General features: G+C 40.1%; 1 protein-coding gene across 1 annotated transcript; it reads right to left on the bottom strand.

Annotated features, from left to right (window-relative positions):
* Positions 1–459: 459 nt before the first annotated feature.
* On the bottom strand, positions 460–25,904 carry LOC144374081 (uncharacterized). Its single transcript, XM_078037033.1, has 4 exons — positions 25,733–25,904; positions 8,467–8,593; positions 8,226–8,286; positions 460–7,656 (listed from the first exon to the last, which is right to left on the bottom strand). Exons 1-4 carry the CDS (start codon positions 25,733–25,735, stop codon positions 5,328–5,330), a joined length of 2,520 nt encoding a protein of 839 aa, XP_077893159.1. The 5' UTR covers positions 25,736–25,904; the 3' UTR covers positions 460–5,327.
* Between the last annotated feature and the right edge of the window lie 529 nt (positions 25,905–26,433).

Raw genomic sequence — 26,433 nt, 5'->3', positions numbered from 1 at the left:
GTCTCTAATGACGTAATGGCAGTGACATGCTTGGTGACTGGAAAAGTTTCTATGCAAAACTATAGGATGCCTGGTTGTTATGGCAATGTTCTCCATGGGGGAGACTCTGTTGGAGGAGACTTTTCAGCTTTGACCTTATTCTCAGGCACAAAGTTCCTTGCTAAGTCAACCACAAAGTTTCACCAGTTCCGCTGATTTAAAGGACGCTTTAAAGTAACTTTAAAGGATGGACTTTCTTGAGAGTTGCACAGAGCTCTTAACATTGCACAATCCAACTATAGAATGTAACGGAGGAAATAGCTGCATACTGTTGCTAACTGTGTAACTTTCATAAATACAAAGAATAATGCTTGTATAGTCTTTAATATAATCAATGAAAGATATACAATAAAGATTGCTGGTGTAATTCTTTTTTTCTTTTTTTTTTTAAAAAAGAGATAATTTTTAATATTTGTTCATTTATATTTTTAGTTTTTTGTGGACATAACATCTTGTATTTTATTTATATGTGGTGCTGAAAATCAAACCTAGTGCCCCACACATGCCAGGTGAACGCGCTACCACATGAGCCACATCCCCAGCCCCCCTGGCATAATTCTTTAGACCTGCTGCTCCATCATAAAGCAGTGCTCCACCCAATCCCAGATGCTGTATCTTCTGCATGTGTGACTCTTTATTTCTTCCAATGTTCCATCAAACCTAGCCAGAACCTGCTAGTTTGGCCACACTTGCCGCAGCATCACAAGTAACAAAAACAAATAAATAAACACCATCAATCTCTAATTAAATCACTTCACATATTTTTGGTATGTTAAAACAAGGTATATGGAAACTCCTATAAAATCTGATGTGCTTCTCAGAATATTTAATAGTCTAACATTTTCTAATTCATTAAATATGGAAATATGAGAGTTCTAACTGGGCATCCTGAAATGTTTAAACACAGTCACTGATAATCACAGAGGAAAAAATAAAATACCAACTACAGAAACACAGATATTCTCTATCTCACCATTTGCCTTGGGTAGATTACTGCTACTTTGATGATCTGGTCCCGTCTGTAAGTATCCATACCCATACCAAATATAATGAAAATTACTGATCCTATTTAATCACAACTGGTATATATTTTGGCCTTAAAAATGGCTAATATTTTCTGTTTTCTCTATTTCAATAGCATTCTAATGCAAATTGTCATTATCACTAACAGGACCAAATAAATTTTCAGACTACTAATCAGCTTTTAACAAATGACCTGAGCAGAGACGTTTTTGCAGGAGCACGTCGTAAATTGCTGACATCCTCCTCCAAGGTTGCTTGACACACTCTTTGAAGACAAGAAAATCTGACACCTTTTTGGCTGCCCTGGACCATGTGCCAATGTGTTCTTCACTTATCAGTTTCACTTGAGCTCCCCAATGACATCATCTATAAATCAGAGACCTCCATGTGGAATTCCTCCACCAAAAGGCTCTGAAAAGACAGACACGTTTAGCACATTCAGAGACTCCTGCACAATAGAAGCTTTCACAAACTCTTTATGATAAGGACATTATGGCCTCTTGTGATGACTACCAATTACTGAGGTTCCCAGAGCAGGAAGCTGCCCCTCATGGACCTTGCTATACTATTATTTTTTAAAACCATACACTTGCTTTATATTGAATTGGTGAATTTTACAGAGTTTCTGAATTAGTAAACCATGCCTAAGAATCCAAAGAAGAAAACAATATAATGGACAAGCCCATCCACCCATCATACGGTTTATTAAAACTTGGTTCCTAATGCATTTTTATTCGGGGTACTGTGAATCAAACTCAGTGGAACTCAACCACCCAGCCTTCTTTTTTTATTTATTATTTGAGTTACTTCTTAGAGACAGGGTCTCACTGAGTTCTTTACTCCTTGTTATCCAGGGAGGCCACCTTACAAATCAGAACCCTTGGGCTAAGGTTGTGGCTCAGTGGTTGACAATGTGCCTACCATGTGGGAGGCACTGGGTTTGATTCTTAGGAAAAAAAAAAGTTTATATATATAAATTTTTAATAAAAATGAAAACATGGACTGGGGATGTGGCTCAAATGTTAGCGTGCTCACCTGGCATGCATGGGGTGCTGGGTTCAATCCTCAGCACCACATAAAAATAAAATAAAGATGTTGTATACACTGAAAACTAAAAAATGAATATTAAAAAATTCTTTCTCTCTTTAAAAAAAAAGTGAAAAAAAATCACAATCCTCTTGCTTCAGAATCTTCAGCCATTGGTATTTCAGGTGTATGCCACAGCACCTGGGGATTCTCAAGAATTTTGAGAATTTCCAAGTCTTTAATAAAATTTTAACAATAGTGGAATCTAAGCCTGCTGCAAGTCTTTAAAACTTCTAGTACACTGTACCATTAAATAAACTTCTCCATGTTTATCGCAGTTTGTTCAACATAAGCATCACACTACAAAAGTTTGTAAGAAAATGCATACATGAAGGAAAATATGTGATTCAAGGTCCACGAGGTTACTTGTTATTGTTTGGCCCCCAAATTATGTCTTTGGTATGACAAAGAATATTTTAATTTTCATTTAATCATTGTACATTCTCACTATTTGCTCAGCTACAAACCCAAATCCATCAGAAGGTAGCCATCCACCTGCCAGCTCACATGACAACACTACTGTCCAAAAGGGACAGGCAGGTCCTGTCAGGAGATTCTGTAGCCCTCCTATGAATCTGATTCCTACACTGAGGTACTCACCAAGACTGAACTCCTACAAACAATGCCCACACCCCAGGGCAGTTGCATTCACTCACACTGCCAAGGAACAAGCCTGCAACTACTGCATTTGGCAAATGGATTTATTACAAAAAGTCCAGACTGCGTCAAGTGCTCACACACCTTCTAAGCAATATTTCTACTAAATCAAAAATGTAAAACTAGGAAATTGCCACACTGACTCATTAGCTGCAAAGAAAGTTTTTGGAAATCCTGGGAAGTGTTCAAAACTATCTTTTAAAGAAGAAGTTTTACAAGATGGCTTAGGCTATATTTATCAAAAACAGAAGGGCCACAGCACACTCTTTTGGCCTTCCTTTCAAAATGAGCACTGAGACAAAGCAAAAAGCTGGAACAGAGATAGCAGTGACAATCAACCCATCTTTGGCATGTTGGCAAACTTCAATATTTGGACACAAGTATGTAAGGAACTCTTACCAATGATCGCACAAAATCCATGACACCTGAATAGGTTGTGGGTGAGGTTTTGCTCAGGAGGCTTTGAATCCTTAGGACAGGTAACTGAATTATTTAGCATGAGCAGAAACAGCCCTCTCCACAGCAAGTACTGCACAATATCACCTGATTGGAGGCTGTAGCTTCATTAGTGATGTAGGGCACATGAGGCTAGACACCTAAGGAATGTTCCGGGAGAACATTGATTAGCTGCAGGGTTCTGAGGGTTACCACAAAATTGTTTGGATTATCTTATAATACTCTTTAATGTGCCTACATACAGCACAATACATGAGCCTTAGAACAAGCACAAGTTACAACTGTGATAGTCCCAGAGCCATCAATAGATCAATAAGCAATCAAGGAAAAGGAAGAGGCCAGCTGCAGGGTACACAGACACATCCCTATGGTCCCAGCTGCCAGCCTCACCTCATCTCAAAAAAATAACAATTAAAAGGATTGTGGAGAAACTCAGTGCTAGAGCACTCCTGGGTGAAATCTGAACAAAGAGAGGAAAGAAGTTCAGAAGAGCCATTTCACCAATCTGTACCAAAGGCTGGAGTAGAGAGGCCTAAAGTAACATACACAATATGTAATGAAACATTAAACTCAAAAGACTTAAAATACAGGAAAATGGAATCTAACATACACAATATGTAATGAAACATTAAACTCAAAAGACTTAAAATACAGGAAAATGGAATCTAACAATAAGAGAGATTTAACCCAGAAAAACATGTTGCTTTCAAATCTTCATGCTGATGCAATGCTCCTCTCCAACCCAGGATGCAGTTTTGTTAGCTCTGAATAGATAAAAAAAAAAAAAAGAAAGAAAGAAAGAAAAAAAAAAGAAAAGAAAAAAAGAAAAAAAAAGAAAAAAGAAATGAAGGCACACACCATTTTCACACACCTACAGTGGTTATCTCAAAATAAATAAATAAAATTAAATTTCCCTCAAATCTGAACAAGTTCAAATGGATCGGAAACAAGCAAAGTTCTCACCACATTTCTACATACAGGGCTTTTCTCCAGTGTGATTTCTTAAATGCTGTTCAAAGGGACCTGGAAAGTTGAAAGTGTTACTGCAATTTTTAAAGATAGAAAAGGGATTTTCACAGATGTGAATTCTTTTATGCCTTTGGAGAAAACTATGAAAGCTGAATACTGCCCCACATGGCTTATCCTCAGCATTTTCTACAGTATGAGTCCTTTCATACAACTGAACAAAACTAGAACAGCTGAACCCTTTATATTTCTTATTTGCATAGGATTTATTCTTTTTATTCCAAAACAATATTCCCAGTCCTTAGGAAAAAAAATTAGAAAACTAGAAAATTTCCCACATTTCTCACATTCACAGGGCTTCTCTGCATGAGTGTTTTCATATATAAGAAAGGAAATGAAGCTTACAGAATGTAGCAAATCCCCCAAATTAAGAGGGTTTGTTTCTCAATGTGAGTGAAATGGCTTTGAAGGCAACAGGGAAAATGGAATGATTTGTGATATTTTTCACATTTAAAGAGTTATTCAGTTGGATGTGGTTGTGTACGCCTTTAATTCCTGAGACTCGAGAGGCTGATTCTGAAGAATAAATGCTGGAGGCTAGCCTCAGCACCTTACGAAGACCCTAAGAAACTCAGCAAGTCCCTGTCTCAAAATAAAAAGTAAAAAGGAACTGGAATGTAGCTCAGTGGTAGAGCACCACCAGACTAAATCCCCAGTGGATCGATTGATTGATCGATCTCTCTCTATCTCACACATACAGACACAGACACACAGACACACACAAACACATATTTTCAGCAGTGTGAGCATCTCTTGTCTTTGAGGATGACATGAAATATTGATTTACCATATTTCACATTCAAAGGATTTTTCTCCAGTAAACATCCTACATGTATATGAGTGAAACAGTAATAACAGAAGAGTTACCAATTGTTTTCATTCTTACGATTTCTATGCAGTATGTGTTCTTTCACATGTGTGAAGCCAACAAAATGTGGCAAAGGCTTCTCCACGTTGTTGACATTTATTAAGCTCCTCTTCAGTATACATTCTTCCATGTCTGTGGATCTAGCAAAGGCTTTGCCACACTGCTAACATTCTTAGGGCTTCTCTCCAGTATGAGTTTGTTCATGTGAGTGAAGGTAAGAGGACTGAGTGAAGGCTTTGCCACATTGTTTACATACATAGGGCTTCTCTCCAGTATGAGTTCTTTCATGTCTGCGAAGGTCACAAGATCTAGCAAAGGCTTTGCCACACTCCTTACATACATAGGACTTCTCTCCACTATGAGTTCTTTCATGTTTGTGAAGGTCACCAGATGTAGCAAAGGCTTTGCCACACTGCTTACATTCATAGGGCTTCTCTCCAGTGTGTGTTCTTCCATGAATCTGAAGGTAACTAGAACTAGCAAAGGCTTTGCCACACTGCTCACATTCATAGGGCTTCTCTCCAGTATGCACTATTCCATGTATTTGAAGTTTACTAGATGTAGCAAAGGCTTTGCCACACTGCTTACAATCATAGGGCTTCTCTCCAGTATGAGTTCTTTCATGTCTGCAAAGGTGAGAGGACCGAGTGAAGGCTTTTCCACACTGCTTACATTCATAGGGCTTCTCTCCGGTGTGTGTTCTTCCATGAATCTGAAGGTCACTAGATCTAGCAAAGGCTTTTCCACACTGCTTACATTCATAGGGCTTCTCTCCGGTGTGTGTTCTTCCATGAATCTGAAGGTGACTAGATCTAACAAAGGCTTTTCCACACTGCTTACATTCATAGGGCTTCTCTCCAGTATGTGTTCTTCCATGTGCATGAAGCAGATGGGATGCAGCAAAGGCTTTTCCACATTGTTTGCATTCATAAAACATCTCTCCAGTATGAGTTTGTTCATGTGAGTGAAGGTGAGAGGACCGAGTGAAGGCTTTTCCACACTGCTTACATTCATAGGGCTTCTCTCCGGTGTGTGTTCTTCCATGAATCTGAAGATGACTAGATCTAACAAAGGCTTTTCCACACTGCTTACATTCATAGGGCTTCTCTCCGGTGTGTGTTTTTCCATGAATCTGAAGGTAACTAGAACTAGCAAAGGCTTTTCCACACTGCTTACATTCATAAGGCTTCTCTCCAGTATGTGTTCTTCCATGTGCATAAAGCAGATGGGATGCAGCAAAGGCTTTTCCACATTGTTTGCATTCATAAGGCTTCTCTCCAGTATGTATTCTTCCATGTGTATGAAGTGGACGGGATGTAGCAAAGGCTTTTCCACACTGCTTACATACATAGGGCCTCTCTCCAGTATGAGTTCTTTCATGTGTGCGAAGGTCACAAGATCTAGTAAAGGCTTTTCCACACTGCTTACATACATAGGGCTTTTCTCCCGTATGAGTTCTTCCATGTGTGTGAAGGTCACCAGATCTAGCAAAGGCTTTTCCACATTGTTGACATTTATAGGGCTTTTCTCCAGTGTGTGTTATTCCATGTCTCTTAAGCTCAGAGGATGTAGCAAAGGCTTTTCCACATTGTTTGCATTCATAGGGCTTCTCTCCAGTATGTGTTCTTCCATGTGCATGAAGCTGATGGGATGTAGCAAAGGCGTTGCCACACTGCGTGCATACATAGGGCATCTCTCCAGTGTGAGTTCTTTCATGTATGTGAAGGTCAACAGATCTAGCAAAGGCTTTGCCACACTTCTTACATTTATAGGGCTTCTCTCCAGTATGCACTCTACCATGTATTTGAAATTCACTGGATCTAGCAAAGGCTTTGCCACACTGCTTACATTCATAGGGCTTCTCTCCAGTGTGAGTTCTTTCATGTATGTGAAGGTCACCAGATCTAGCAAAGGCATTGCCACACTGCTTACATTCATAGGGCTTCTCTCCAGTGTGTGTCTTCTGATGTATTCTAAGTAATCTGGGATAAGCAAAGTCTTTCCCACATACCTTACATTTGAAACGTACATTCCCTGTGTGTGTGATCCTGTGCTTTTGAAGACTTGTCTGTGAAATAAAGGTTTGACCATCTTGTTTACATTCATAGAGTTTCTCTCCAGAATGAGTTCTTTCGTGTCTTCTAAATAAAGAGGAGAAATGAAAGGCTTTCCCACATACCTCACATTGAAAACGTTTACCTCCACTGTGTGTTATCATGTGTCTTTGAACACCTGGGAGAGAAGAAGAGGCTTCACCACATTGTTGACATTCATAGGGTTGCCACCCAGTATGAGTTTCTTCATGTTTTTGAATGTCATTGGAACAACTGATGACTTTCCCACATACTGTACTTTCATGTGGTCTATCTCCAGTTTGTAACATTTGTGTGTGAACACTTTTGAGAGAAACCAGAGATTTCCTATATTGTTTAAATTCACATGGTTTCTCTTCACATTCTTCATGCTTATAGTATTTGTGTCCATAGTGAGATGTGATGTGCCTATGAAGGAATGAAAGACATATGAAATCTTTTGCACACATAATCAAGTCACATGGATTTATTCTATTAAAATTTTTCTTTGATTAAGAATTGGAATCGATTGGAAGGTTTCCCCACACTATTCTGTGGGGGAAAGTTTGAAGTTTACCATAGGACTTCTTTAAAGAAGAAGTGACCAGCACATAATTGATACCTAACTCATTCATAGTTTTCTATTTATTTATAGGTCTTTACATTTCTACCAACCTCACGTAAAGGCTAGATTTTCTGACTTGTTAAAGTTCTCTGAAAATAAAGAGATTTAAAGGAAACAATCCTTTGCAACACAGCTTCTCTATGGCTATTATTCACATAGTCATATTCACATATGTGATTTCATAGTACTTTTTGCATGTCAAATACTTTGAAAAGACAGAATACCTGTTACAGATAAGTATATATTTCTGGTAAAAAAATATTATAAGAATAAATGCATTTCAAATTATGCATACTTCTTTGGTTGGTTTTCTTTAAAAATTATATGACAGTTCCCAGATTTCCTCACGAATTCCTATTGTGAGTACAGTTACCTTAGGTTGCTTCCACAGTTTTCAATCTGATCTTCAGTGGTCTTGTCTACCCACTTGTTACCTAAAATGAGAGAATATAACACTCTTTATGAATATTTAGGAGCTAGAAATGCTTTGCCAAACTATAGGTGCCATTTATACTTCAATAATTCATCAACTGATTTCCTTTTCACCTTCTACATAAATGACCAAAATAAACATGAGTTCTCTGATTTGATTATTTTAAAACCATCATTATTACCTATAGAATCCAGGTTTCTGATGACTTCCAGCATTACATCTCTGTAAAGGTTCTTCTGGGAAGCATCCAGAAAAGCCCACTCCTCCTTGGTGAAGTTCACAGCCACATCCTCAAAGGTCACTGAGATCTGAAATATCCCACAAATGTATAGTGGAGGCCAGGAAAGATTGACAGCATGAGAAATCTGCACTCAACATGCATGATGTTCACATAATTCCCTGGCCTCCTGATTAATTCCATGATTTGGTCCATCAAATCTTTACTGCACTCAATTTCTTACACCCATTCCAACACTAGAAATTGGCTACTCAGAAGGCAAACATCATAGTGATTTATTCCCTTCCTCTGGGGAGTTCACAGTAAATAAGACAGGCTCCCAGATTACTACTAACTTCTTTAATGGTTGCATCTCTATTCATGTCCTAGAAACGTCCTGTGTGGTACAGAGCTAATATAAGCACTTCTGATAGTACTTATCTTTAGAAAAAAAAGGTGATGAGTAGAAAAATGCAGGAATCATGAAACTAAACATTTGAGAGAGATTCTGCCAACTACAGTGGCTCCCTGTACCTATAAGGTTGATATAGGCAACATGGTATTTACTGATGTCTTGTTTCCTCTAAAAGTCTATTGTTTCATACTTAAAGAAATGCCTAGAACCAGCCCCCACTCCCACCCTCTGGGCATGGGGTCACTGAGGAGATTCCTTCATAGACAACATTTAGACAACATTTCACACCGGTGGTCACAATGTGTTAACTGGAGATTGAGCTTATTCTGGGTGATTACACTAAGAACAACTAGAAGTTTGCAGGTGCTTTACTCCAGAACAAATTTAGTCAACTAGCTTACTATTAAATGACCAAAACAAACATGAGTTCTCTATTTGATTAATTTAATTTATGTATTAATAAACACGACAATTTGATAGTTTTTTGTGGTTACTGTCAAAGTAGAATGGGATAAGTGGAATGATAGCACGTGTCTTAGAAATAACTCAATGAGGACTTGGAAGATGGCGGCGAATGGAGTGCATCACCCTCGTGTACTGCGTCACTATGCAGGTGAATGACGAGTTAGAATGCCCAAATGATATCTTGTTAGGAATTTCCATCAAAATTGGGGTGCACCAAAACCTAGAGGAAGGATTTCCATAGCCCGAGGATCAGTTGCTGGGGCTCAATAGAGAGCGATTTGTCCACACAGAGATTCAAGCTGCTTATTCAGCGACTTGCCCCGCTGCTAGAGACTGCGGAGCTCGCTGGGAAACGGTGAGCTAGCAACGCAGAGATAAGGCGCTGCTGATTCTGCGGGCGCCTTCCAGCTGTGCCCTCACTGTGCTCAGTGCTGAATTCTGGGTTTGAGACAAGGGAAGGAAGCAGTCCAGTCCTCTCCTCCACACCGGTCAGACCACCGAGGAAGCCAGCGGCCACCATCTTGGAGAGCTGACGTCACCATCGCCAATTTTCGACTGATCACATCTCATTCAGTGATAGAACAGGTCTGTGACATTGAAACCATTTTCCATACAGCAGGGAAATCACATAAAATCTCTCCCTGGCTTTCTGGGGGTGTGATTAACAGAGTGAATCTGAGTAGCGGTGTCGGGAAAAAGCAAAGGCACCTGACCCCCAACTCCTCCCTCCCACCAGCAGTGAAAACAAAACCTGTTTCGCAAGCTCTAGGAGGAGGGGCTATTGGAGGAAATCAAAACAATAAGGTGCCGGTTCCCAAAAGCTGCACTCCACGTCCAGGAAACTGCAGGCACAGAGTGTAGTTTGAACTGCTGAGAGGTACCACACGGGGATAGACCTGGCTGACAGGAGAAGTCAGGGGAGTAGAAACCAGGAATTAACCTAAGCTAACAGGTTTTGAGAGACACCAGTGGGGGGAGGAGGGAGCGGCCTCACACAGACTGTTTCCTATAGCCGGAGGACAAAATCTTGGCCCGGAAAGCACAGCACCACCTATTAAAAGTGAAGAAAACAGAAGCCTAACAGTGTCACTTTTTCTTTTAATTTTTTAAAAATTTTTCTTTAATTTTATTTTTTTTCTTTTCTACAATTATACTATTATTTTTTAAATGTAATTTCTATTTTACTGCATTTTATTATTTTTTTATTATCATTTCCTTTTCTTTTCTATTCTTTTCTCTTTCTTTCCTCTCTCTCTCTACCTTTCTTGGTTTGCTTCCTTATTTTTTCCTATCTTTCCTCTTAAGCATGACCACCCAAATTATGTACAACTTACTAGATGAAAATAGATGAATACTATGAAACAGTCCATAGTCCAACTAAGCCCTTAACTACCCCCAAGTACTCCTGTCTATTCTCTTGTTAATATCCGCCTGCATTTGAGCAACCCCCCAAAGAAGCTAAAATATATTAACCTCAATACCATCAAAGTGCCCGGCCTCATCATAAAATCCTAAGTTCAAACCTCAGTTCTATACATGTCATCAAATTCTGTAGACCTCTAATGAAACTAATGAATTTACCTTAAGCACAATTAAACCCAACATCTCTAAACATTGTCTCCCAACACAAAGGAGATATATTGGAACTATGAAAACCAAAACAAATTTAAAGAAGAAAACAGAAACAAAGCAGTCAAACAGAGTTGGAAAGCAACATGAGCACCATGAAAAAACAAGGGAAAAAAGGATTACAAACAATGCAGGAAAGCTTAAATTCACAGGAGAACCTAGAGGCTTTAGAAAAATGGACAGAGAAAGAACTCAAGGCATACCTAACTCAGATGGAACAGAATCTTAGAGAAGACTTTTGACAGCAAGTCCAAACAATGAAAGTATACTTTGAAAATGAATAGGCAAATTCAAATGGCAAAGAATGACCTATACCAGGAAATAGAGATGTTAAAAAAAATCAAACAGTAATCCTAGAAATGCAGGAAACCATAAACCAAATTAAAAACTCAAACGAGAATATTACAAATAGACTACATCAAATAGAAGTCAGAACATCAGATAATGAAGACAAAGTGTATCAACTGCAGAAGAATATAGTCAACACAGAAAGGATCCTAAAAATTCACCAGCAATCTATCCAAGAAATATGGGATGTTATAAAAAAAAAAAACAAACTTGAGAGTCATCGGGATAGAAGAAGGTATAGAGATTCAAACCAAAGGAATGAACAACCTATTGAATGAAAGAATCCTAGAAAACTTCCCAGATATGAAATATGGAATGGATTGCCAAATCCTGGAAGCCTACAGGACCCCAAACATACAAAATCCTAATAGACCAACTCCAAGACACATAATTATGAAGATATCCAACATACAGAACAAGGAGAGAATATTAAAAGCTACGAGAGAAAGAAGGCAGATTACATTCAGGGGCAAACCAATTAGGTTAATGGCTGATTTCTCATCAGAGACGTTGAAAGCAACAAGATCCTGAAACAACATACTTCAAACGCTGAAAAATAATGGATTCCAACTAAAAATACAGTATCCAGCAAAATTAAGCTTCAGATTTGACAATGAAATTAAAATATTTCACAATAAAAAAAAGTTAAAAGAATTCACAGCCAGAAAACCAGCACTGCAAGGCATTCTGAGCAAAACACTACAAGAAGAGGAATTGAAAAACAGCACCCAAAACTAACATTGGGAGGTAACCCAGTAAAAAAAGAACAAAAAATATAACCAAAAAGAAAAAACGAGCCATATTAAAATAAATACATAAATAAGCATGTCTGGAAGTACAAACAATATATCAATAGTAACCTTAAACGTTAATGGCTTAAATTCACCAATCAAAAGACAAAGGCTAGTAACCTGGATTAAAAAAACAAATCCAACAATATGCTGCCTTCAGGAGACTCATATGATAGGAAAAGACATACACAGGTTGAAAGTGAAAGGCTGGGAAAAATCATACCACTCACATGGTCCTCGGAAGCAAGCAGGAGTGGCCATACTCATATCGAATAAAATCAACTTCAAACCTAAGTTAATCAAAAGGGATAAAGAAGGCCACTATATACTGTTAAAAGGAACCATCCACCAACAAGACATAACAATTATCAATATCTATGCACCAAACAATGGTGCTGCAATGTTCATAAAACAAACTCTTCTCAAGTTCAAGAGTCAAATGGACCAAAACACAATAATTATTGGTGACTTCAATACACCGCTCTCTCCGTTTGACAGATCCACTAGACAAAAGCTGAATAAAGAAACTGTAGAACTCAATAACACAATTAATAACCTAGACTTAACCGAAATATATAGAATATATCAACCATCATCAAGTGGATACACGTTCTTCGCAGCAGCACATGGATCCTTCTCAAAGATAGACCATATATTATGCCATAGGGCAACTCTTAGTAAATATAAAGGGGTGGAGATAATATAATGCACCTTATCTGATCATAATGGAATGAATCTGAAAATCAATGATAAAAGAAGGAAGAAAAAATCTTGCATCTCCTGGAAAATGAACAATATGTTACTGAATGATCAATGGGTTACAGAAGACATAAAGGAGGAAATCAAAAAATTCTTAGAAATAAATGAAAATACAGACACAACACATGGGAATCTATGGGACACAATGAAAGCAGTTTCAAGAGGGAAATTCATTGCCTGGAGGTCATTCCTCAAAAAAAGAAAAAACCAAAAAATAAATGAACTCACACTTCATCTCAAAACCCTAGAAAAGGAAGAGCAATACAACAGCAAATGTAGAAGAAGGCAAGAAATAATTAAAATCAGAATGGAAATCAACGAAATTGAAACAAAAAAAATGAAAAAATTGATAAAACTAAAAGTTGGTTCTTTGAAAAAATAAATAAGATTGACAGATAGTTAGCCATGCTAATGAAGAGAAGAAGAGAGAGAACTCAAATTACCAACATATGGGATGAAAAAGGCAATATCACAACAGATACTACAGAAATACAGAAGATAATTAGAAATTATTTTGAAACCCTATATTCCAATAAAATACAAGATAGTGAAGATATCGGTAAATTTCTGAAGTCATATGACTTGCCCAGATTGAGTCAGGAAGATATACACAATTAAAACAGACCAATGACAAATGAGGAAATAGAAGAAGCCATCAGAAGACTACCAACCAAGAAAAGTCCTGAAACAGATGGATATACAGTGGAGTTTTACAAAACCTTCAAAGAAGAATTAATACCAATACTTTTCAAGTTATTTCAAGAAACAGAAAAAGAAAGAGATCTTCCAAATTCATTGTATGAGACCAACATCACCCTGATACCGAAACCAGACAAAGATACTTCAAAGAAAGAAAACTACAGACCAATATCTCTAATGAACATAGATGCAAAAATCCTCAAAAAAAACCCTGGCGAATCGAATACAAAACCATATCAAAAAAATTGTGCACCATGATCAAGTAGAATTCATCCCTGGGATGCAAGGCTGGGTCAATATACAGAAATCAATAAATGTTATCCACCACATCAATAGACTTAAAGAACCACATGATCATCTCGATAGATGCAGAAAAAGCATTTGACAAAGTACAACATCCCTTTATGTTCAAAATACTAAAAAAACTAGGGATAACAGGATCTTACCTCAACATCATAAAAGCTATATATGCTAAACCTCAGGCTAGCATTATTCTGAATGGAGAAAAACTGAAGGCATTTCCTCTAAAATCTGGAACAAGACAGGGATGCCCTCTCTTACCACTTCTATTCAATATAGTTCCCGAAACACTGGCCAGAGCAATTAGACAGACGAAAGAAATTAAAGGCATAAAAATAGGAAAAGAAGAACTTAAATTATCACTATTTGCAGATGATATGATTCTATACCTCGCAGACCCAACAGGGTCTACAAAGAAACTACTAGAGTTAATAAATGAATTCAGCAAATTTAAAATCAACACGCATAAATCAAAGGCATTCCTGTATATCAGCGCCAAATCTTCTCAAATGGAAATGAGGACAACCACCCCATTCACAATATCCTCAAAAAAAATAAAATACTTGGGAATCAACCTAACAAAAGAGGTGAAAGATTTATACAATGAAAACTACAGAACCCTAAAGAGAGAAATAAAAGAAGACCTTAGAAGATGAAAAAATATACCCTGTTCATGGATATAAAGAACTAACATCATCAAAATGAAAATATTATCCAAAGTTCTCTATAGGTTCAATACAATGCCAATCAAAATCCTAAGGGCATTTCCTGTAGAAATAGATAAAGCAATTATGAAATTCATATGGAAAAACAAAAGACCCACAATAGCAAAAGCAATTCTAAGCAGGAAGTGTGAGTCAGGCGGTATAGCGATACCAGAGTTCAAACTATACTACAGAGCAATAGTCACAAAAACAGCATGGTACTGGTACCAAAACAGGCAGGTGGACGAATGGTACAGAATAGAGGACACAGAGACCAATCCACAAAATTACAACTATCCTATATTTGATAAAAGGGCTAAAAGCATGCAATGAAGGAAGGATAGAATCTTCAATAAATGGTGCTGGGAAACTCAAAAAAATTAACAATAAGAAAACAAATAAGGGCTGGGGATGTGGCTCCAGTGGTAGCGCGCTCGCCTGGCATGCATGCGGTCCGGGTTCGATCCTCAGCACCACATACAAAACAAAAATGTTGTGTCTTCCGAGAACTAAAAGAAATAAATATTAAAACTCCTCTCTTGGGCTGGGGATATGGCTCAAGCGGTAGCACGCTCACCTGGCATGCTTGCAGCCCAGGTTCGATCCTCAGCACCACATACAAACAAAGATGTTGTGTCCGCCGAAAACTAAAAAAAATAAAATATTAAAAAAAATTCTCTCTCTCTCAAAACTCTTCTCTCTCTTTCTCTCTCTCTCTCTCTCTCTCTCTCTCTCTTAAAAAAAAAATAACCCAATCAACAAATGGGCCAAAGACTTGAACAGACACTTCTCAGAGAAGAACATACAATAAATCAACAAGTACATGAAAAAATGCTCACCATCTCTAGCAGTCAGAGAAAAGAAAATCAAAACCACCCCAAGATACCATCTCACTCCAGTAAGATTGGCAGCCATTATGAAGTCAAACAACAAGTGCTGGCGAGGATGTGGGGAAAGGGGTACTCTTATACATTGCTGGTGGGACTGCAAATTGGTGCAGCCAATTTGGAAAGCTGTATGGAGATTCCTGGGAAAGCTGGGAATGGATCCACCATTTGACCCAGCTGTAGCCCTTCTTGGACTATTCCCTGAAGACCTTAAAAGTGCCTACTACAGGGATACTGCCATATCGATGTTCATAGCAGCACAATTCACCATAGCTAGACTGTGGAACCAACCCAGATGCTCTTCAATAGATGAATGGATAAAAAAAAATGTTTCATTTATACACAATGGAGTATTACGCAGCACTAAAAAATGACAAAATCATGGAATTTGCAGGGAAATGGATGGCATTAGAGCAGATTATGCTAAGTGAAGCTACCCAATCCCTAAAAAACAAATGCCAAATGTCTTCTTTGATATAAAAAGATATAAAGAGAGCAACTAAGAACAGAGCAGGGAGGAAGAGCAGAAGGAAAAGACTAACAATAAACAGAGACATGAGGTGGGAGGGAAAGGGAGAGAAAAGGGAAATTGCATGGAAATGGAAGGAGATCCTCATTGTTATACAAAATTACATATAAGAGGTTTTAAGGGGAATGGGAAAAAAAACAAGGAGAGAAATGAATTGTAGTAGATGGGGTAGAGAGAGAAGACAGGAGGGGATGGGAGGGGGAATAGTAGAGGATAGGAAAAGTAGTAGAATACAGCAGTCATTAATATGGCATCATGTAAAAACATGGATGTGTAACCGATGTGATTCTGCAATCTGTAATTGGGATAAAAATGGGAGTGCATAACCCACTTGAATCTAATGTATAAAATACGATATGTCAAGAGCTTTGTAATGTTTTGAACAACCAATAAAAAAAAATGAGAAAAAAAAAAGAAAGAACTCAATGACCCAAAAATGTCACCATGGGCTGGAGACGTGGCTCAAGCGGTAGCGCGCTTGCCTGGCATGCGTACGGCCCGGGTTCGATCCTCAGCACCACATATAAACAAAGATGCCGTGTCTGCCGAATACTAAAAAATAAATATTAAAAATAATTCTCTTCTCTCTCTCTAAAAGAAACAAAAAAAAACAAAAAACAAAAATGTCACCTTGTCCAAACAACAGCCTTACAAAATTTTATAACTCTGAAAAAAATCTTGTTAATAAATAGCAGGCACTACTTTTCTAAGTCTCACAGCAACAATGAATATCCAATGATTTTCAAACTCTTCTTAACAGCAGCAGGTTCACTACCATAATATACAGTCATGAGACACATACCAATGTTCTGCTCAAGGACATTTTGATCAAGGGTGGGCCACATTTGCAATGATTGTCTGTTGTGAAAAAGATTCATCGTGCCTGTAGCAATGGTGGTGCAAACAAACCTAAGGCAGAAGCTCTTCCAGAGTGTAGTAAAGAAACAAGTTTGTAGCCCAGAATTGTGAACTATCCCACACTGTCTCTGTGTGAAAGAGGCCACCATTCACATCTGTAAGCATGCTATGATGTCTGCACAGTGATGGAACAAAGAAAATGTCTCTGCCACTTACACAGAAGCATACTCAAGGACTAAAACCATACATAACCACCCCAAACAATGAAGAACCCACAATTACCCTCAGAGACATCAGCCCAACTCTGTCAGGACAATGATGCAGACAGGAGGGCTTCATGGACCTTCAACCAAACGGGAAGCACATTGAGGTCTCAGGGTCACAGCAACACTCCACAGGACATAAACCACACCCCTACAAGTGCACCACCAGTGAAATCCCATGTATGCTCAAAGAACATGAGAGCTAAAGCAGAAATCAGATCACAAGAAGCTGAAAAGCCTCCAGGGAAGGGGACATGAAACACAGGGCTCTGAACAGACACAGGACAAAGAGGTGACTCAAGAGAAAAGGTGACCATTTTGAAAGAAAAAATGTAAAAGTCCATCATAGGAAATTCATAGAGAACACCAGAGGTGGCGATGTAGTGGTGTCTAAGTCATCCAACACACATTTCAGAAAAGAAGAGCTAAAAGCAACCAATGAAACTGCCACTTCAGAAAACCAGAGAAAGAAGAGCAAGGTAAACCTAAATTTACCACAGGTAGTTTGCCGCAGTCTGGCTGGGCACAATTCAGGAGCCACTTGTCAAAAGAAACAAATTTCACTTTTAGAACCACACACGCCAAACAAAAAAGCTCCTCAGGAAAAACCCTCAGAGCCCAACTGCCTCCACCGGCTTCCCACAAGACTCTCAACCTCCCCCACTCCTCTGGCTCTTGAGGCCGATTTGCTGGGTCGTGTGGGTGGAGCCTAAAATGTCGCCGAATGAGCAGCTCCGTAGGCTGAAAGGGCGGGCAAACAGTCCAATGAGCATCACCGCAGAGGAGCCAATCAGCTAGAAGTTGCTGGGGCCGCTGTGAGCCAATCATCAGCTGGCAGTCTTAAAGTTTGCTGGGGCCCCTTCGGCTGTGGCTCTCAACAGTAGGTAACAGAGAAAGTGTTAATGAAACCACAATCAGGAAACCCACAGTCTGCAAAGTCAAGTTCTTCATGAACATCAGCATCACTGATTAACTGACAAAAGGCTAAGAATACAGAGGACAGGGACTGGGGTTGTGGCTCAGTGGAAGACTGCTTGCCTAGTGTTTGGGAGAAACTGGGTTCAATTCTCACTGCCACATAAAAAGAAAAAAAGTAAAAGTGTAAAATATACAACAATATTAAAGAAAAAAACAACGAGGACTGAAAACCTACTAACACATTAAAAAGTGTCATCGTCAACAATGCATTGGGACTTCAGATTATCATAACTGTGCTTGACACAAATTAGACAACTTACAGAAACTGGACCATTTCTTTGAGAGAGACAATCTCCTACAACTTACACACAAGGGGTAATACACAAAACAGATGAGCCCATGGCTGCTGAGAAAAACAGACTCAACAACTAATTACTTCCCAAAAAGGCGAGGCAAGGCTCTGACATCTCAAACAGGCTTCCATGAGACACATAAGAACTGACACCAATTTTCTACTTTGTTTCCAGAACATAGAAGCTGAGTTAACACCTCCTAAGTCTTCCTGAGGCATAAGTTACCATATTATCCAAATTAAATAAAGAAAAGTATTGAATAGAAAACTATGAATGATGCTCATAATCATAAATGCAAAATTTAATCATAAATGCAAAAAAATGTACAATTAAGTCATCACACTCCAAATGTCTATGCAAATGATGTGAAAATTATGGGCACAGGAACCCTCACTGCAGTGACTACAGCAGCAATATCCACAACGGCCCAAACCTAGAGGCAAGGAAGATGCACCTTTCAATACTGAATGGACAAGCTGAAGTTTAACCACACCAAAGAGCATCACCCAGAAAATGAGCTCTGCAGCCTGGAAAGATACAGCACCCTTAAAGGCACACTGGTAAGTGAGAGAAGCCAGTTTGAAATGGCCAAGTGCAGTAAGATTCCAAGTCAAGAACATTCTGAAAAAGACAACATTATAGATGCACTAGCAGAACTGATGGGTGCCAGGGACTTAGGGAGCAAAGCAGTGAAACTCTTCTGTATGACATTATCTTGTATACGACGTGACACACACAATCACATCACAAGGAAGAGGAACCCTAAAGTAAAGGATGAACTTTGGCTTATCCTAAATGTTGCTTCATCCATTCTATTTATCAAATGTTCAAAACTGGTTTAGTAACTAACAAACACCCTACACCAATGCAATATGTTGAAAACAGTGGTGACTATCAGCTGGAGAGAAGGGGTATTTGATACTATGTGTAATGGCACGTTTAATTGTCACCTTGATTGGATTAAAGGATGGTGATGATTAATGAGCTTCTGGGTGTGTCCATGAGGGTGTGTCTACAAATGATGGGTATATGGGAAAGTGAGCCAAATTGGAGAACCTCGTTAAGCTAGGCAGCACCATCCAATAGGAGGGTGTCTTGGGTGGAACAAAATTCTTCACTCTCCCAAAGTGGACTCTGCCAGTGATTCTTTAGTGAGTTTCCAGAATCTTTGGTCTGGACTAAGGCAGCACCATTAATCCCCCTTGTTCTGAGGATTCAGCCTCTGCAACTCGGCAGCTACCACTTCTCAAGCTCTCCAGCCTGCAGATGGCCACTGTGGGCATCCACCTTCGGGTCAATTAGGCCAATCTAATGAATCCCCTTTGATAATCATACTTCCTCTAGATACTGTTACTCTAGAGAACACTAACTAATAAACTATGTAAGCCTAAAATTGCTCATAAAAACAAAGTTTATCTAATAAAGAAGTAAATAAACTACCAAGCCATGAAGTTTTAAAAATGTATACATAAGAAACAATATGATATGCTAAATACCTTTTTCATAATAATGCAAAAATAAAGCAAAGAGGAAGAGTCATATTTACAAATTTCAAAAGTATGAACAAAAGCAAGAAAACTGATTTTCAATGCTATTTTCATCTGAAAAAAAATTAAATGATAACTCTTCAAAACTCACTCCAACTGCTGGTGTAGTGATGTGCATCTGTAATTTCAGCCATTAGGGAGGTCAAGGCAGGGAAATGGCAAAAGTTTGAGGCCCGTCTCAGCAACAGAGCAAGACACTCAGAAATTTAGTGAGACTGGTCTTCATCAAAAATAAAAAGGGGGTCTGGGACTGTAGCTGAGTGGCAGAACACTTGCTAACGTGTGTGAGGCACTGGGTATGATCCTCAGCACCACAGAAAAATAAATAAAATAAAGGTATTCTGTCCATCTACAACTATACAAAATATTTTTAAAAAAAGAAAAAGAAAAAATACATAAATAAGAAGGGCTGAGGATGTGCTCAGTGGTCGATTGCCTGTAGGTTTATTCCCCAGTAAAACACCTGCCCACCACCAGAACGTTGCTCACAAATTGAAATTTATTTCTGGAAGATAACTAAGCATGAGCAAGTCCATGGCATCAATTCCCAGCACTCAATAAGGAAGCAAATAAATAAACAACAGTCTACAATACTAATTCTCTTGGGCTGGAGAGTAGCTTGAAAAAATACATGTAATGAGAGAGAAAAATGATTATGATACAAAAGGAACACAATTAGAGGCATAAAAACACAACAAAATCAGTATAAAGACACCACACTTTCTCACAAAGAAGATTGAATGTTCCCATGTTCTAAACTCTCTGAAAAAACACTGAGCTTTTCAGCAAATTCTGTGAAATTTAGGGCATGGTTTACTGTATTTTGGAGGTAAACTTAAGAAAAACTATATCTAAAAATGGAAATAAGAGGGTTGGGATTCTGGCTCAGCAGTAGAGTGCTTGTCTAGCACGTGAGAGACCCTAGGTTTGATTCTCAGCATCACATAAAAATAAATAAATAGGTATTGTGTCCAACTACAGCAACAACAAAAAATACTCTTCAAAAAATTGGAAACAGTAAACTGTATCTAAGACCAGGCAAAATGTTGTACAGGACAGAGAGAATAGAGAGAGCATTTATGTTACACCCAAGTTTCATAAGCTAAAAGGCTAGCTCCCAAAGGGGTGGCCCTAAGAGGAGGCAGTTGGGAGGGAACAGGAATTAGGTGACATGGTGAGGGGATCACCACCCTTATTTAGACCCATGGATCTCTCCTTTGCAGAAAACAGGTATCATTTACTCTTTCACTGATATTCAGTGATTAAATGATTACAATTGGGTATTCAAGGCATTGCCAAAATTGTCCTTAAAAATTACAATGAAGACAGGTGTGATGGTGCACACCTGTAACCCCAGCGGCCCTAGATTATGTAGCAAGACTCTGTCTCAAAACAAGGAATCTAAAAGGGGCTGGTGGTTAAGCACCTCTGGGTTCCATTCCTGATAACAAAAAACCACACAGTTAACATGAACCTGCCAAGGTCAGACAACAACGGTGAAAAACTGTCGTCCTTAGTCAAATTCATCACCTTATGAAGGAAAGATTCTAGTTTTCATGAAATCACATTCATAAATTTGTCCACCACTATTTTAGTAGAATTGGACTCAAATTCTGCAGCAATAATGCAAGACAGACTTTCTCTGTATCTTATGTGGTATTTAGGAATCCAAGGTTGGATTTCAATTTGAAACCACTGAAAAGACAAATCTGAATCGTACAAACTTTCTATACATACTCAGGGGTAGCAAAAGGTAAATTAGGTAATTAAATGTTTTCTTTTTCTTTTTTTCTTTTTTGTTTGATACCCCCGAGATTAAACCCAGAGATATTTTACTACTGAGCCACATGCCCAGTCATTTTTACTTTTTATTTTGAGACACAGTCTCACCAGGTTGCATAAAGCCTTGCTAAGTTGCTAAGGCTGTCCTCAAATTTGCAACACTCCTGTCTCAGCCTCTGGAGCAGGAAGGATCACAGGTGTGCACCACTGTACCTGGCTGTAAGCTGGGATTTTTAACAACAACAACAACAACAAAAAGGTGGATTTTAATCCGCCACTCTCTTGCCTCTTTAATAATAGTCCATCCCATTTGGCTCTGAATAAATAAACCTTGGCAACAGATAAGTGAGCACATCATTTCAAAATGATACACAGAAAGCTTTGGTGCTGAGGGAGAACAGATGTGTCAGACTCAAGGGGCAGGGAAGGTCCCTGACAGCTGGGACATGCTTCCTTCTGGTCTTGCTCATGAAAAGCATCCAGGATCACCCTCCCAGGCACCTGTACCATGACTCCAGTCTATGAGGCTTTTAAGCTTTGCACACCTCTGCACTGGGGTGGGTGGTCCTTATGCTCTGGGAGAGGGTTTGCTCCTTCACACCATGAAAGACTAAAAGGGCAGGAGTCACTGCTCACCTGGCCCCTCAGCACCAGCATCCACAGGCTGACTATCCGCCTGAATCCAAGGAATAGGAACAGAACTTGGGGAAAACAAGGTCCCAAGAAGTAGCTGTTTAGATGAGGCCTTTTCTAGAAGATTCCTCAGCCCAGGGACCCCAGCAGCTTCCCTGAGAGGCTGCACCTCACACTTCAGGCTGTCCTCTGGGAGCAGCTGACCCAGGGCCTGAAATTCTGTTCACCCTGCATGTCACAGGGCAGCTGTGGGCACTCTGTGGCAGCTCCAGGAAAGGATAGTGGCTGAGGACATGGAACTCTGGGAGGTGTCCAAAGAGAACCTCTGCCCAAGAAATCGGACATGGTGCCTACACCTAAGGAAGATAAAAGAAAAAGCACAAGATTTTTACAGCTGTGAACTCAAGTTCTCTATACAGTTGCATCTACATCAAAGAACCTTCAGAGTACTTGACTTTGGCTAACTAGACCACCATGAGGGTGGAAAGGCAGGGTTCGGTATGGAGAGCAAACATTATCTTGGGCTATCTTAAGCCCTTTAACAGCCAATCATCTTAATTTCTGTATCAGACCACAATCTCACAACTTCTCAGAATACATCACTAGCCTTACCAGACGTCTCCAAAATCTAGCAAATCTCACAATGCAATAACAGATATACAGAAGAAATTTTCTTTATTTTTTTTCTGTACCCCACCAATCTGATGTTCCTACCAATGCAATTGGTTGATGCAGTAATACAGAGTTTCTTTTATAAAAGTTCATGGAGGCCAGGCACACTGGCACACAACTGTAATCCCAGCACCTTGAGAGACAAAGATAAGTGGATTGCTAAATTCAAAGCCAGACTCAGCAATTTAGTGAGACCCATCAGGAACTTAGTGACATCTTGTCTGAAAATACAATATAAAAAGGACTGGAAATGTAGCTCAGTGTTTCAGTGCCCCTGGGTTCAATCCCTGGTATATTAAAAAAAGAGACTGAAAAAAAGAAAGAAAATTAGAGAGAGAGAGAAAGAAAGAAAAAAAAGAAATGATGTAATCTCTTCCAAGCAGGGTCACACACATCATTCAGGGTAACTCGAATCCATGTTCCTTAGTATGATAATTAATATTTGGGTTAAAATGAACTATTTTCTGTAGCTGGGGTTGTCGATGCCTTTAAACCCAACAGATTGGGAAGCTGAGACAGGAGGATCACAGCTTTCAGGCCAGGCTGGGCACCATAGCCAGATCCTTTCTGAAAATCATACTGAAAAGAGCTGGGGATGAAGGACAGTAAAGGAATCAGACACTATTGTAGTAGCATCCTCTTTTTTCACAGAAAATTTTAACTGGGATTCTCCAGAAATCTTCACCATGGCTAATTTTTGGACTGTCAACAAAAGAGTGTCCACAAAAAAGTTCAGTGTAGATAAACTTCCTATTTTTGTGTTGCCCTATTTTACTGGGCTGCTAGTCTGGAAGAAATCAGCACTCCTTGGCTGGGGATGTGGCTCAAGGGGTAGCACGCTCGCCTGGCACGGGTGTGGCCTGGGTTCGATCCTCAGCACCACATACAAACAAAGATGTTGTGTCTGCTGAGAATTAAAAAATAAATATTAAAAAAATTCTCTCTCTCTCTCTGTAAAACAAAAATTAAAAAAAAAAAAGGAAAGAAATCAACACTCCAGGTGCTGGACTCCCCCTTACTAGTTTTTTACACACTTGTATCCAGAATAGTAGTTTGTAGAAATGTGCAAACAAGGCCTCTGGCCTTGAGCTGGGCTTCACAGACAAATAACCAACTGGGCTCCATGATAACAGCTGGTGGGGGAGGAAAGAAAGGGGAGAAGAAGCTCTCCCCTCCTCAGGAACTGTCCTTGAAGGGTTAACTTAGCCAGAATAGAGAAAGAAAAACCTGCTTTTATGTGAGTGATGTGACAATTTGACTATGGTGACTCCACTTTGTGAACTCAGCCATGACACTCAAGAAGCTCATAACTGGGGCAGTTTGAAATATTTTGCTCATCAAAATTCCCCAAGAACACAGAATGATCTTTGGGGCCAACTGGAGACTAACTGACCACAACTTTCAGGCTTGCTTATGTTGAACACCCAAAATTCCCTTTTGTGGTTTTTGTGCTTAAATATGGAGCCAACTGAAGGCAGGGGCACCACTCTGACCATCTCATTCTTTCGAAAGCACAGTGTCTGCCACTGGCCAGCAATAAAGGCTTAACTGGAATGAGACTGTGTGGTCTGAGAGTTATTTGGGGGTCCTGGTATTACAATGTGAACTTTTGAGCCCTTCCCCTTACATGCTGGGTATAAAATTCTGAAACCACCTGAACTCGGGGTTCAGGGGATGGATGGATTGATTACAGCAAAAACAGTGCCCTCTGAGACTGGCTGCAGCCAGATAAAACTGTTTACAACTACCTTCAGTGCCTTGCCTCCTTAGTCCCTACATCGTTATTACCCTGTGAGCTTACCTAACTACAGGACTGGTGTGACTCTACAAAATGGACTATCAGAAAAAGGAGCACTTATACTCTATTGATGTAGCCCAGAATTCCATATCCCTGGGATCTATAAACAACCCACTTATTTCCTTTAAAGCAGTTATTCTGACCAAACACAAGGAAGTGTTAAGTGCTCATTCTTTCCCCTCAAGGATAATAATCACAAATTGAAAACAAATGCTTTCAAAAGTGTTCTTCTTGCCAGGGACATTGGCACAGGCCTGTAACCCCAGTTAAGCGGGAGGCTGAAGCAGGAGGATCACAAACTGCAGGCCAGCCCAGATTCCAACACAAGGGGAAGAGAGGAAGAGAGGGGGAAAGGGAGGGGGAAGGGAGGGGGAAGGGAGGGGAAGGGAGGGGGAAGGGAGGGGGGAGGGAGGGGGGAGAGAGGAGGGAAGGAGGGGGGAGGGAGGGGGAAAGGGAGAGGGGAAGGAAGATTGATTGACTCTTTCCAATATTTCACTAAGCGATAATGACAATTAGCAGACGGTGTCTATTTGAAACGAGTGGGAAGAAGAATGTGAGGCTGAGCTGTGAGGTGGAGGGAGGTGGCCTTTTAGAAGGCAGGAGGCGCCTGCAATTTGGAGGACCTCCACTGGGTGGAGCTCCACTGGGAGAAGGAAGGTGCACTTATGGTCCTGCTTCCTACACGTTGGGAAAAGTGAGTGCGGGCCACAGGTAGAGAGCAAAGGGGACACCTGGGACCTGAGCCACCCTTCCAAACCAAGGGAACCAGGGGACAGGACCCAGGGCCACCCGACAGCGGCGACTCCGCGCGCCAGTCCGCAGCTCGCCCGCCCGCCAGGCCCCAAGGCAGGTGCTGACCGCCTACCTTCTGGGAACTCACCATTTTTGGCTTCTCTGGTGACCTGGCGTCCTCTGGAGGAACCTCTGGGCACCCGAGATCCCCGAGAACACGGGCAGCGCAGTCACCTGGGTCCCTGGAGCAGAGAACACGGGGCCTGGAGCAGGAGCAGCCTAGTCGGTGAGGAAGAAAAGCCCGCGAGCTTGCGGAAGCCCGCCCTTCCCCTCCCTCTGCGCACTGATTGGACAGTTCCCCCCAGCGACCCGGATGGATGGCCTCCAGGCCCGCCTCTGGATCGTGACTGACAGCTAAAATAGTGCAATCACTGGCTGAAATTGGGTAGAGTGACAGAATCTTGGTCCCAGCCCTTTTCAGGAGGAGCTTCCCGGCTGTGCTGGGAACGAATCAAGGTGGGAAGCCTTGGCTTAGCCTCTGTGACAGAGGTGATGCCTGGCGCTGAGCTGGGCTTCAGCCATAGAGTGCTTTCCGAGCATGGCAAGGCCCTGGGTTTAACCTCAACACAAAAGCAAAGCAGAGCTTCTCCAGGAGGCTGCGGCTGGAGGAGCCCAAGGTCAGGTCTGCATCTGCAAACAGTGAGACCCTGTTTTCAAATAAATTGAAAAGGGTGGGGATGGAGCTCAGAGGACGGGGTCAAGCCCCTTTGGGTTTATTCCCCAGTACCTTAAAAAAGAAAGTACGATATTTTATTATGTATTATATATATACTATATATTTTATATATT

The sequence above is a fragment of the Ictidomys tridecemlineatus genome, unplaced genomic scaffold (assembly GCF_052094955.1).
Source record: "Ictidomys tridecemlineatus isolate mIctTri1 unplaced genomic scaffold, mIctTri1.hap1 Scaffold_570, whole genome shotgun sequence".
Taxonomy (NCBI): Eukaryota; Metazoa; Chordata; class Mammalia; order Rodentia; family Sciuridae; genus Ictidomys; species Ictidomys tridecemlineatus.
The sequence above is the reverse complement of the archived record's forward strand: the minus strand, read 5'-3'. Positions and strand labels throughout refer to the sequence as shown.

Coding starts and splice junctions, on each gene's coding strand:
- LOC144374081 (XM_078037033.1), bottom strand. Junction 8,287..8,466: donor CAGAAACCTGGATTCTATAG/GTAATAATGATG, acceptor CTCTCATTTTAG/GTAACAAGTGGGTAGACAAG. Junction 7,657..8,225: donor AACTGTGGAAGCAACCTAAG/GTAACTGTACTC, acceptor ATTCCTTCATAG/GCACATCACATCTCACTATG.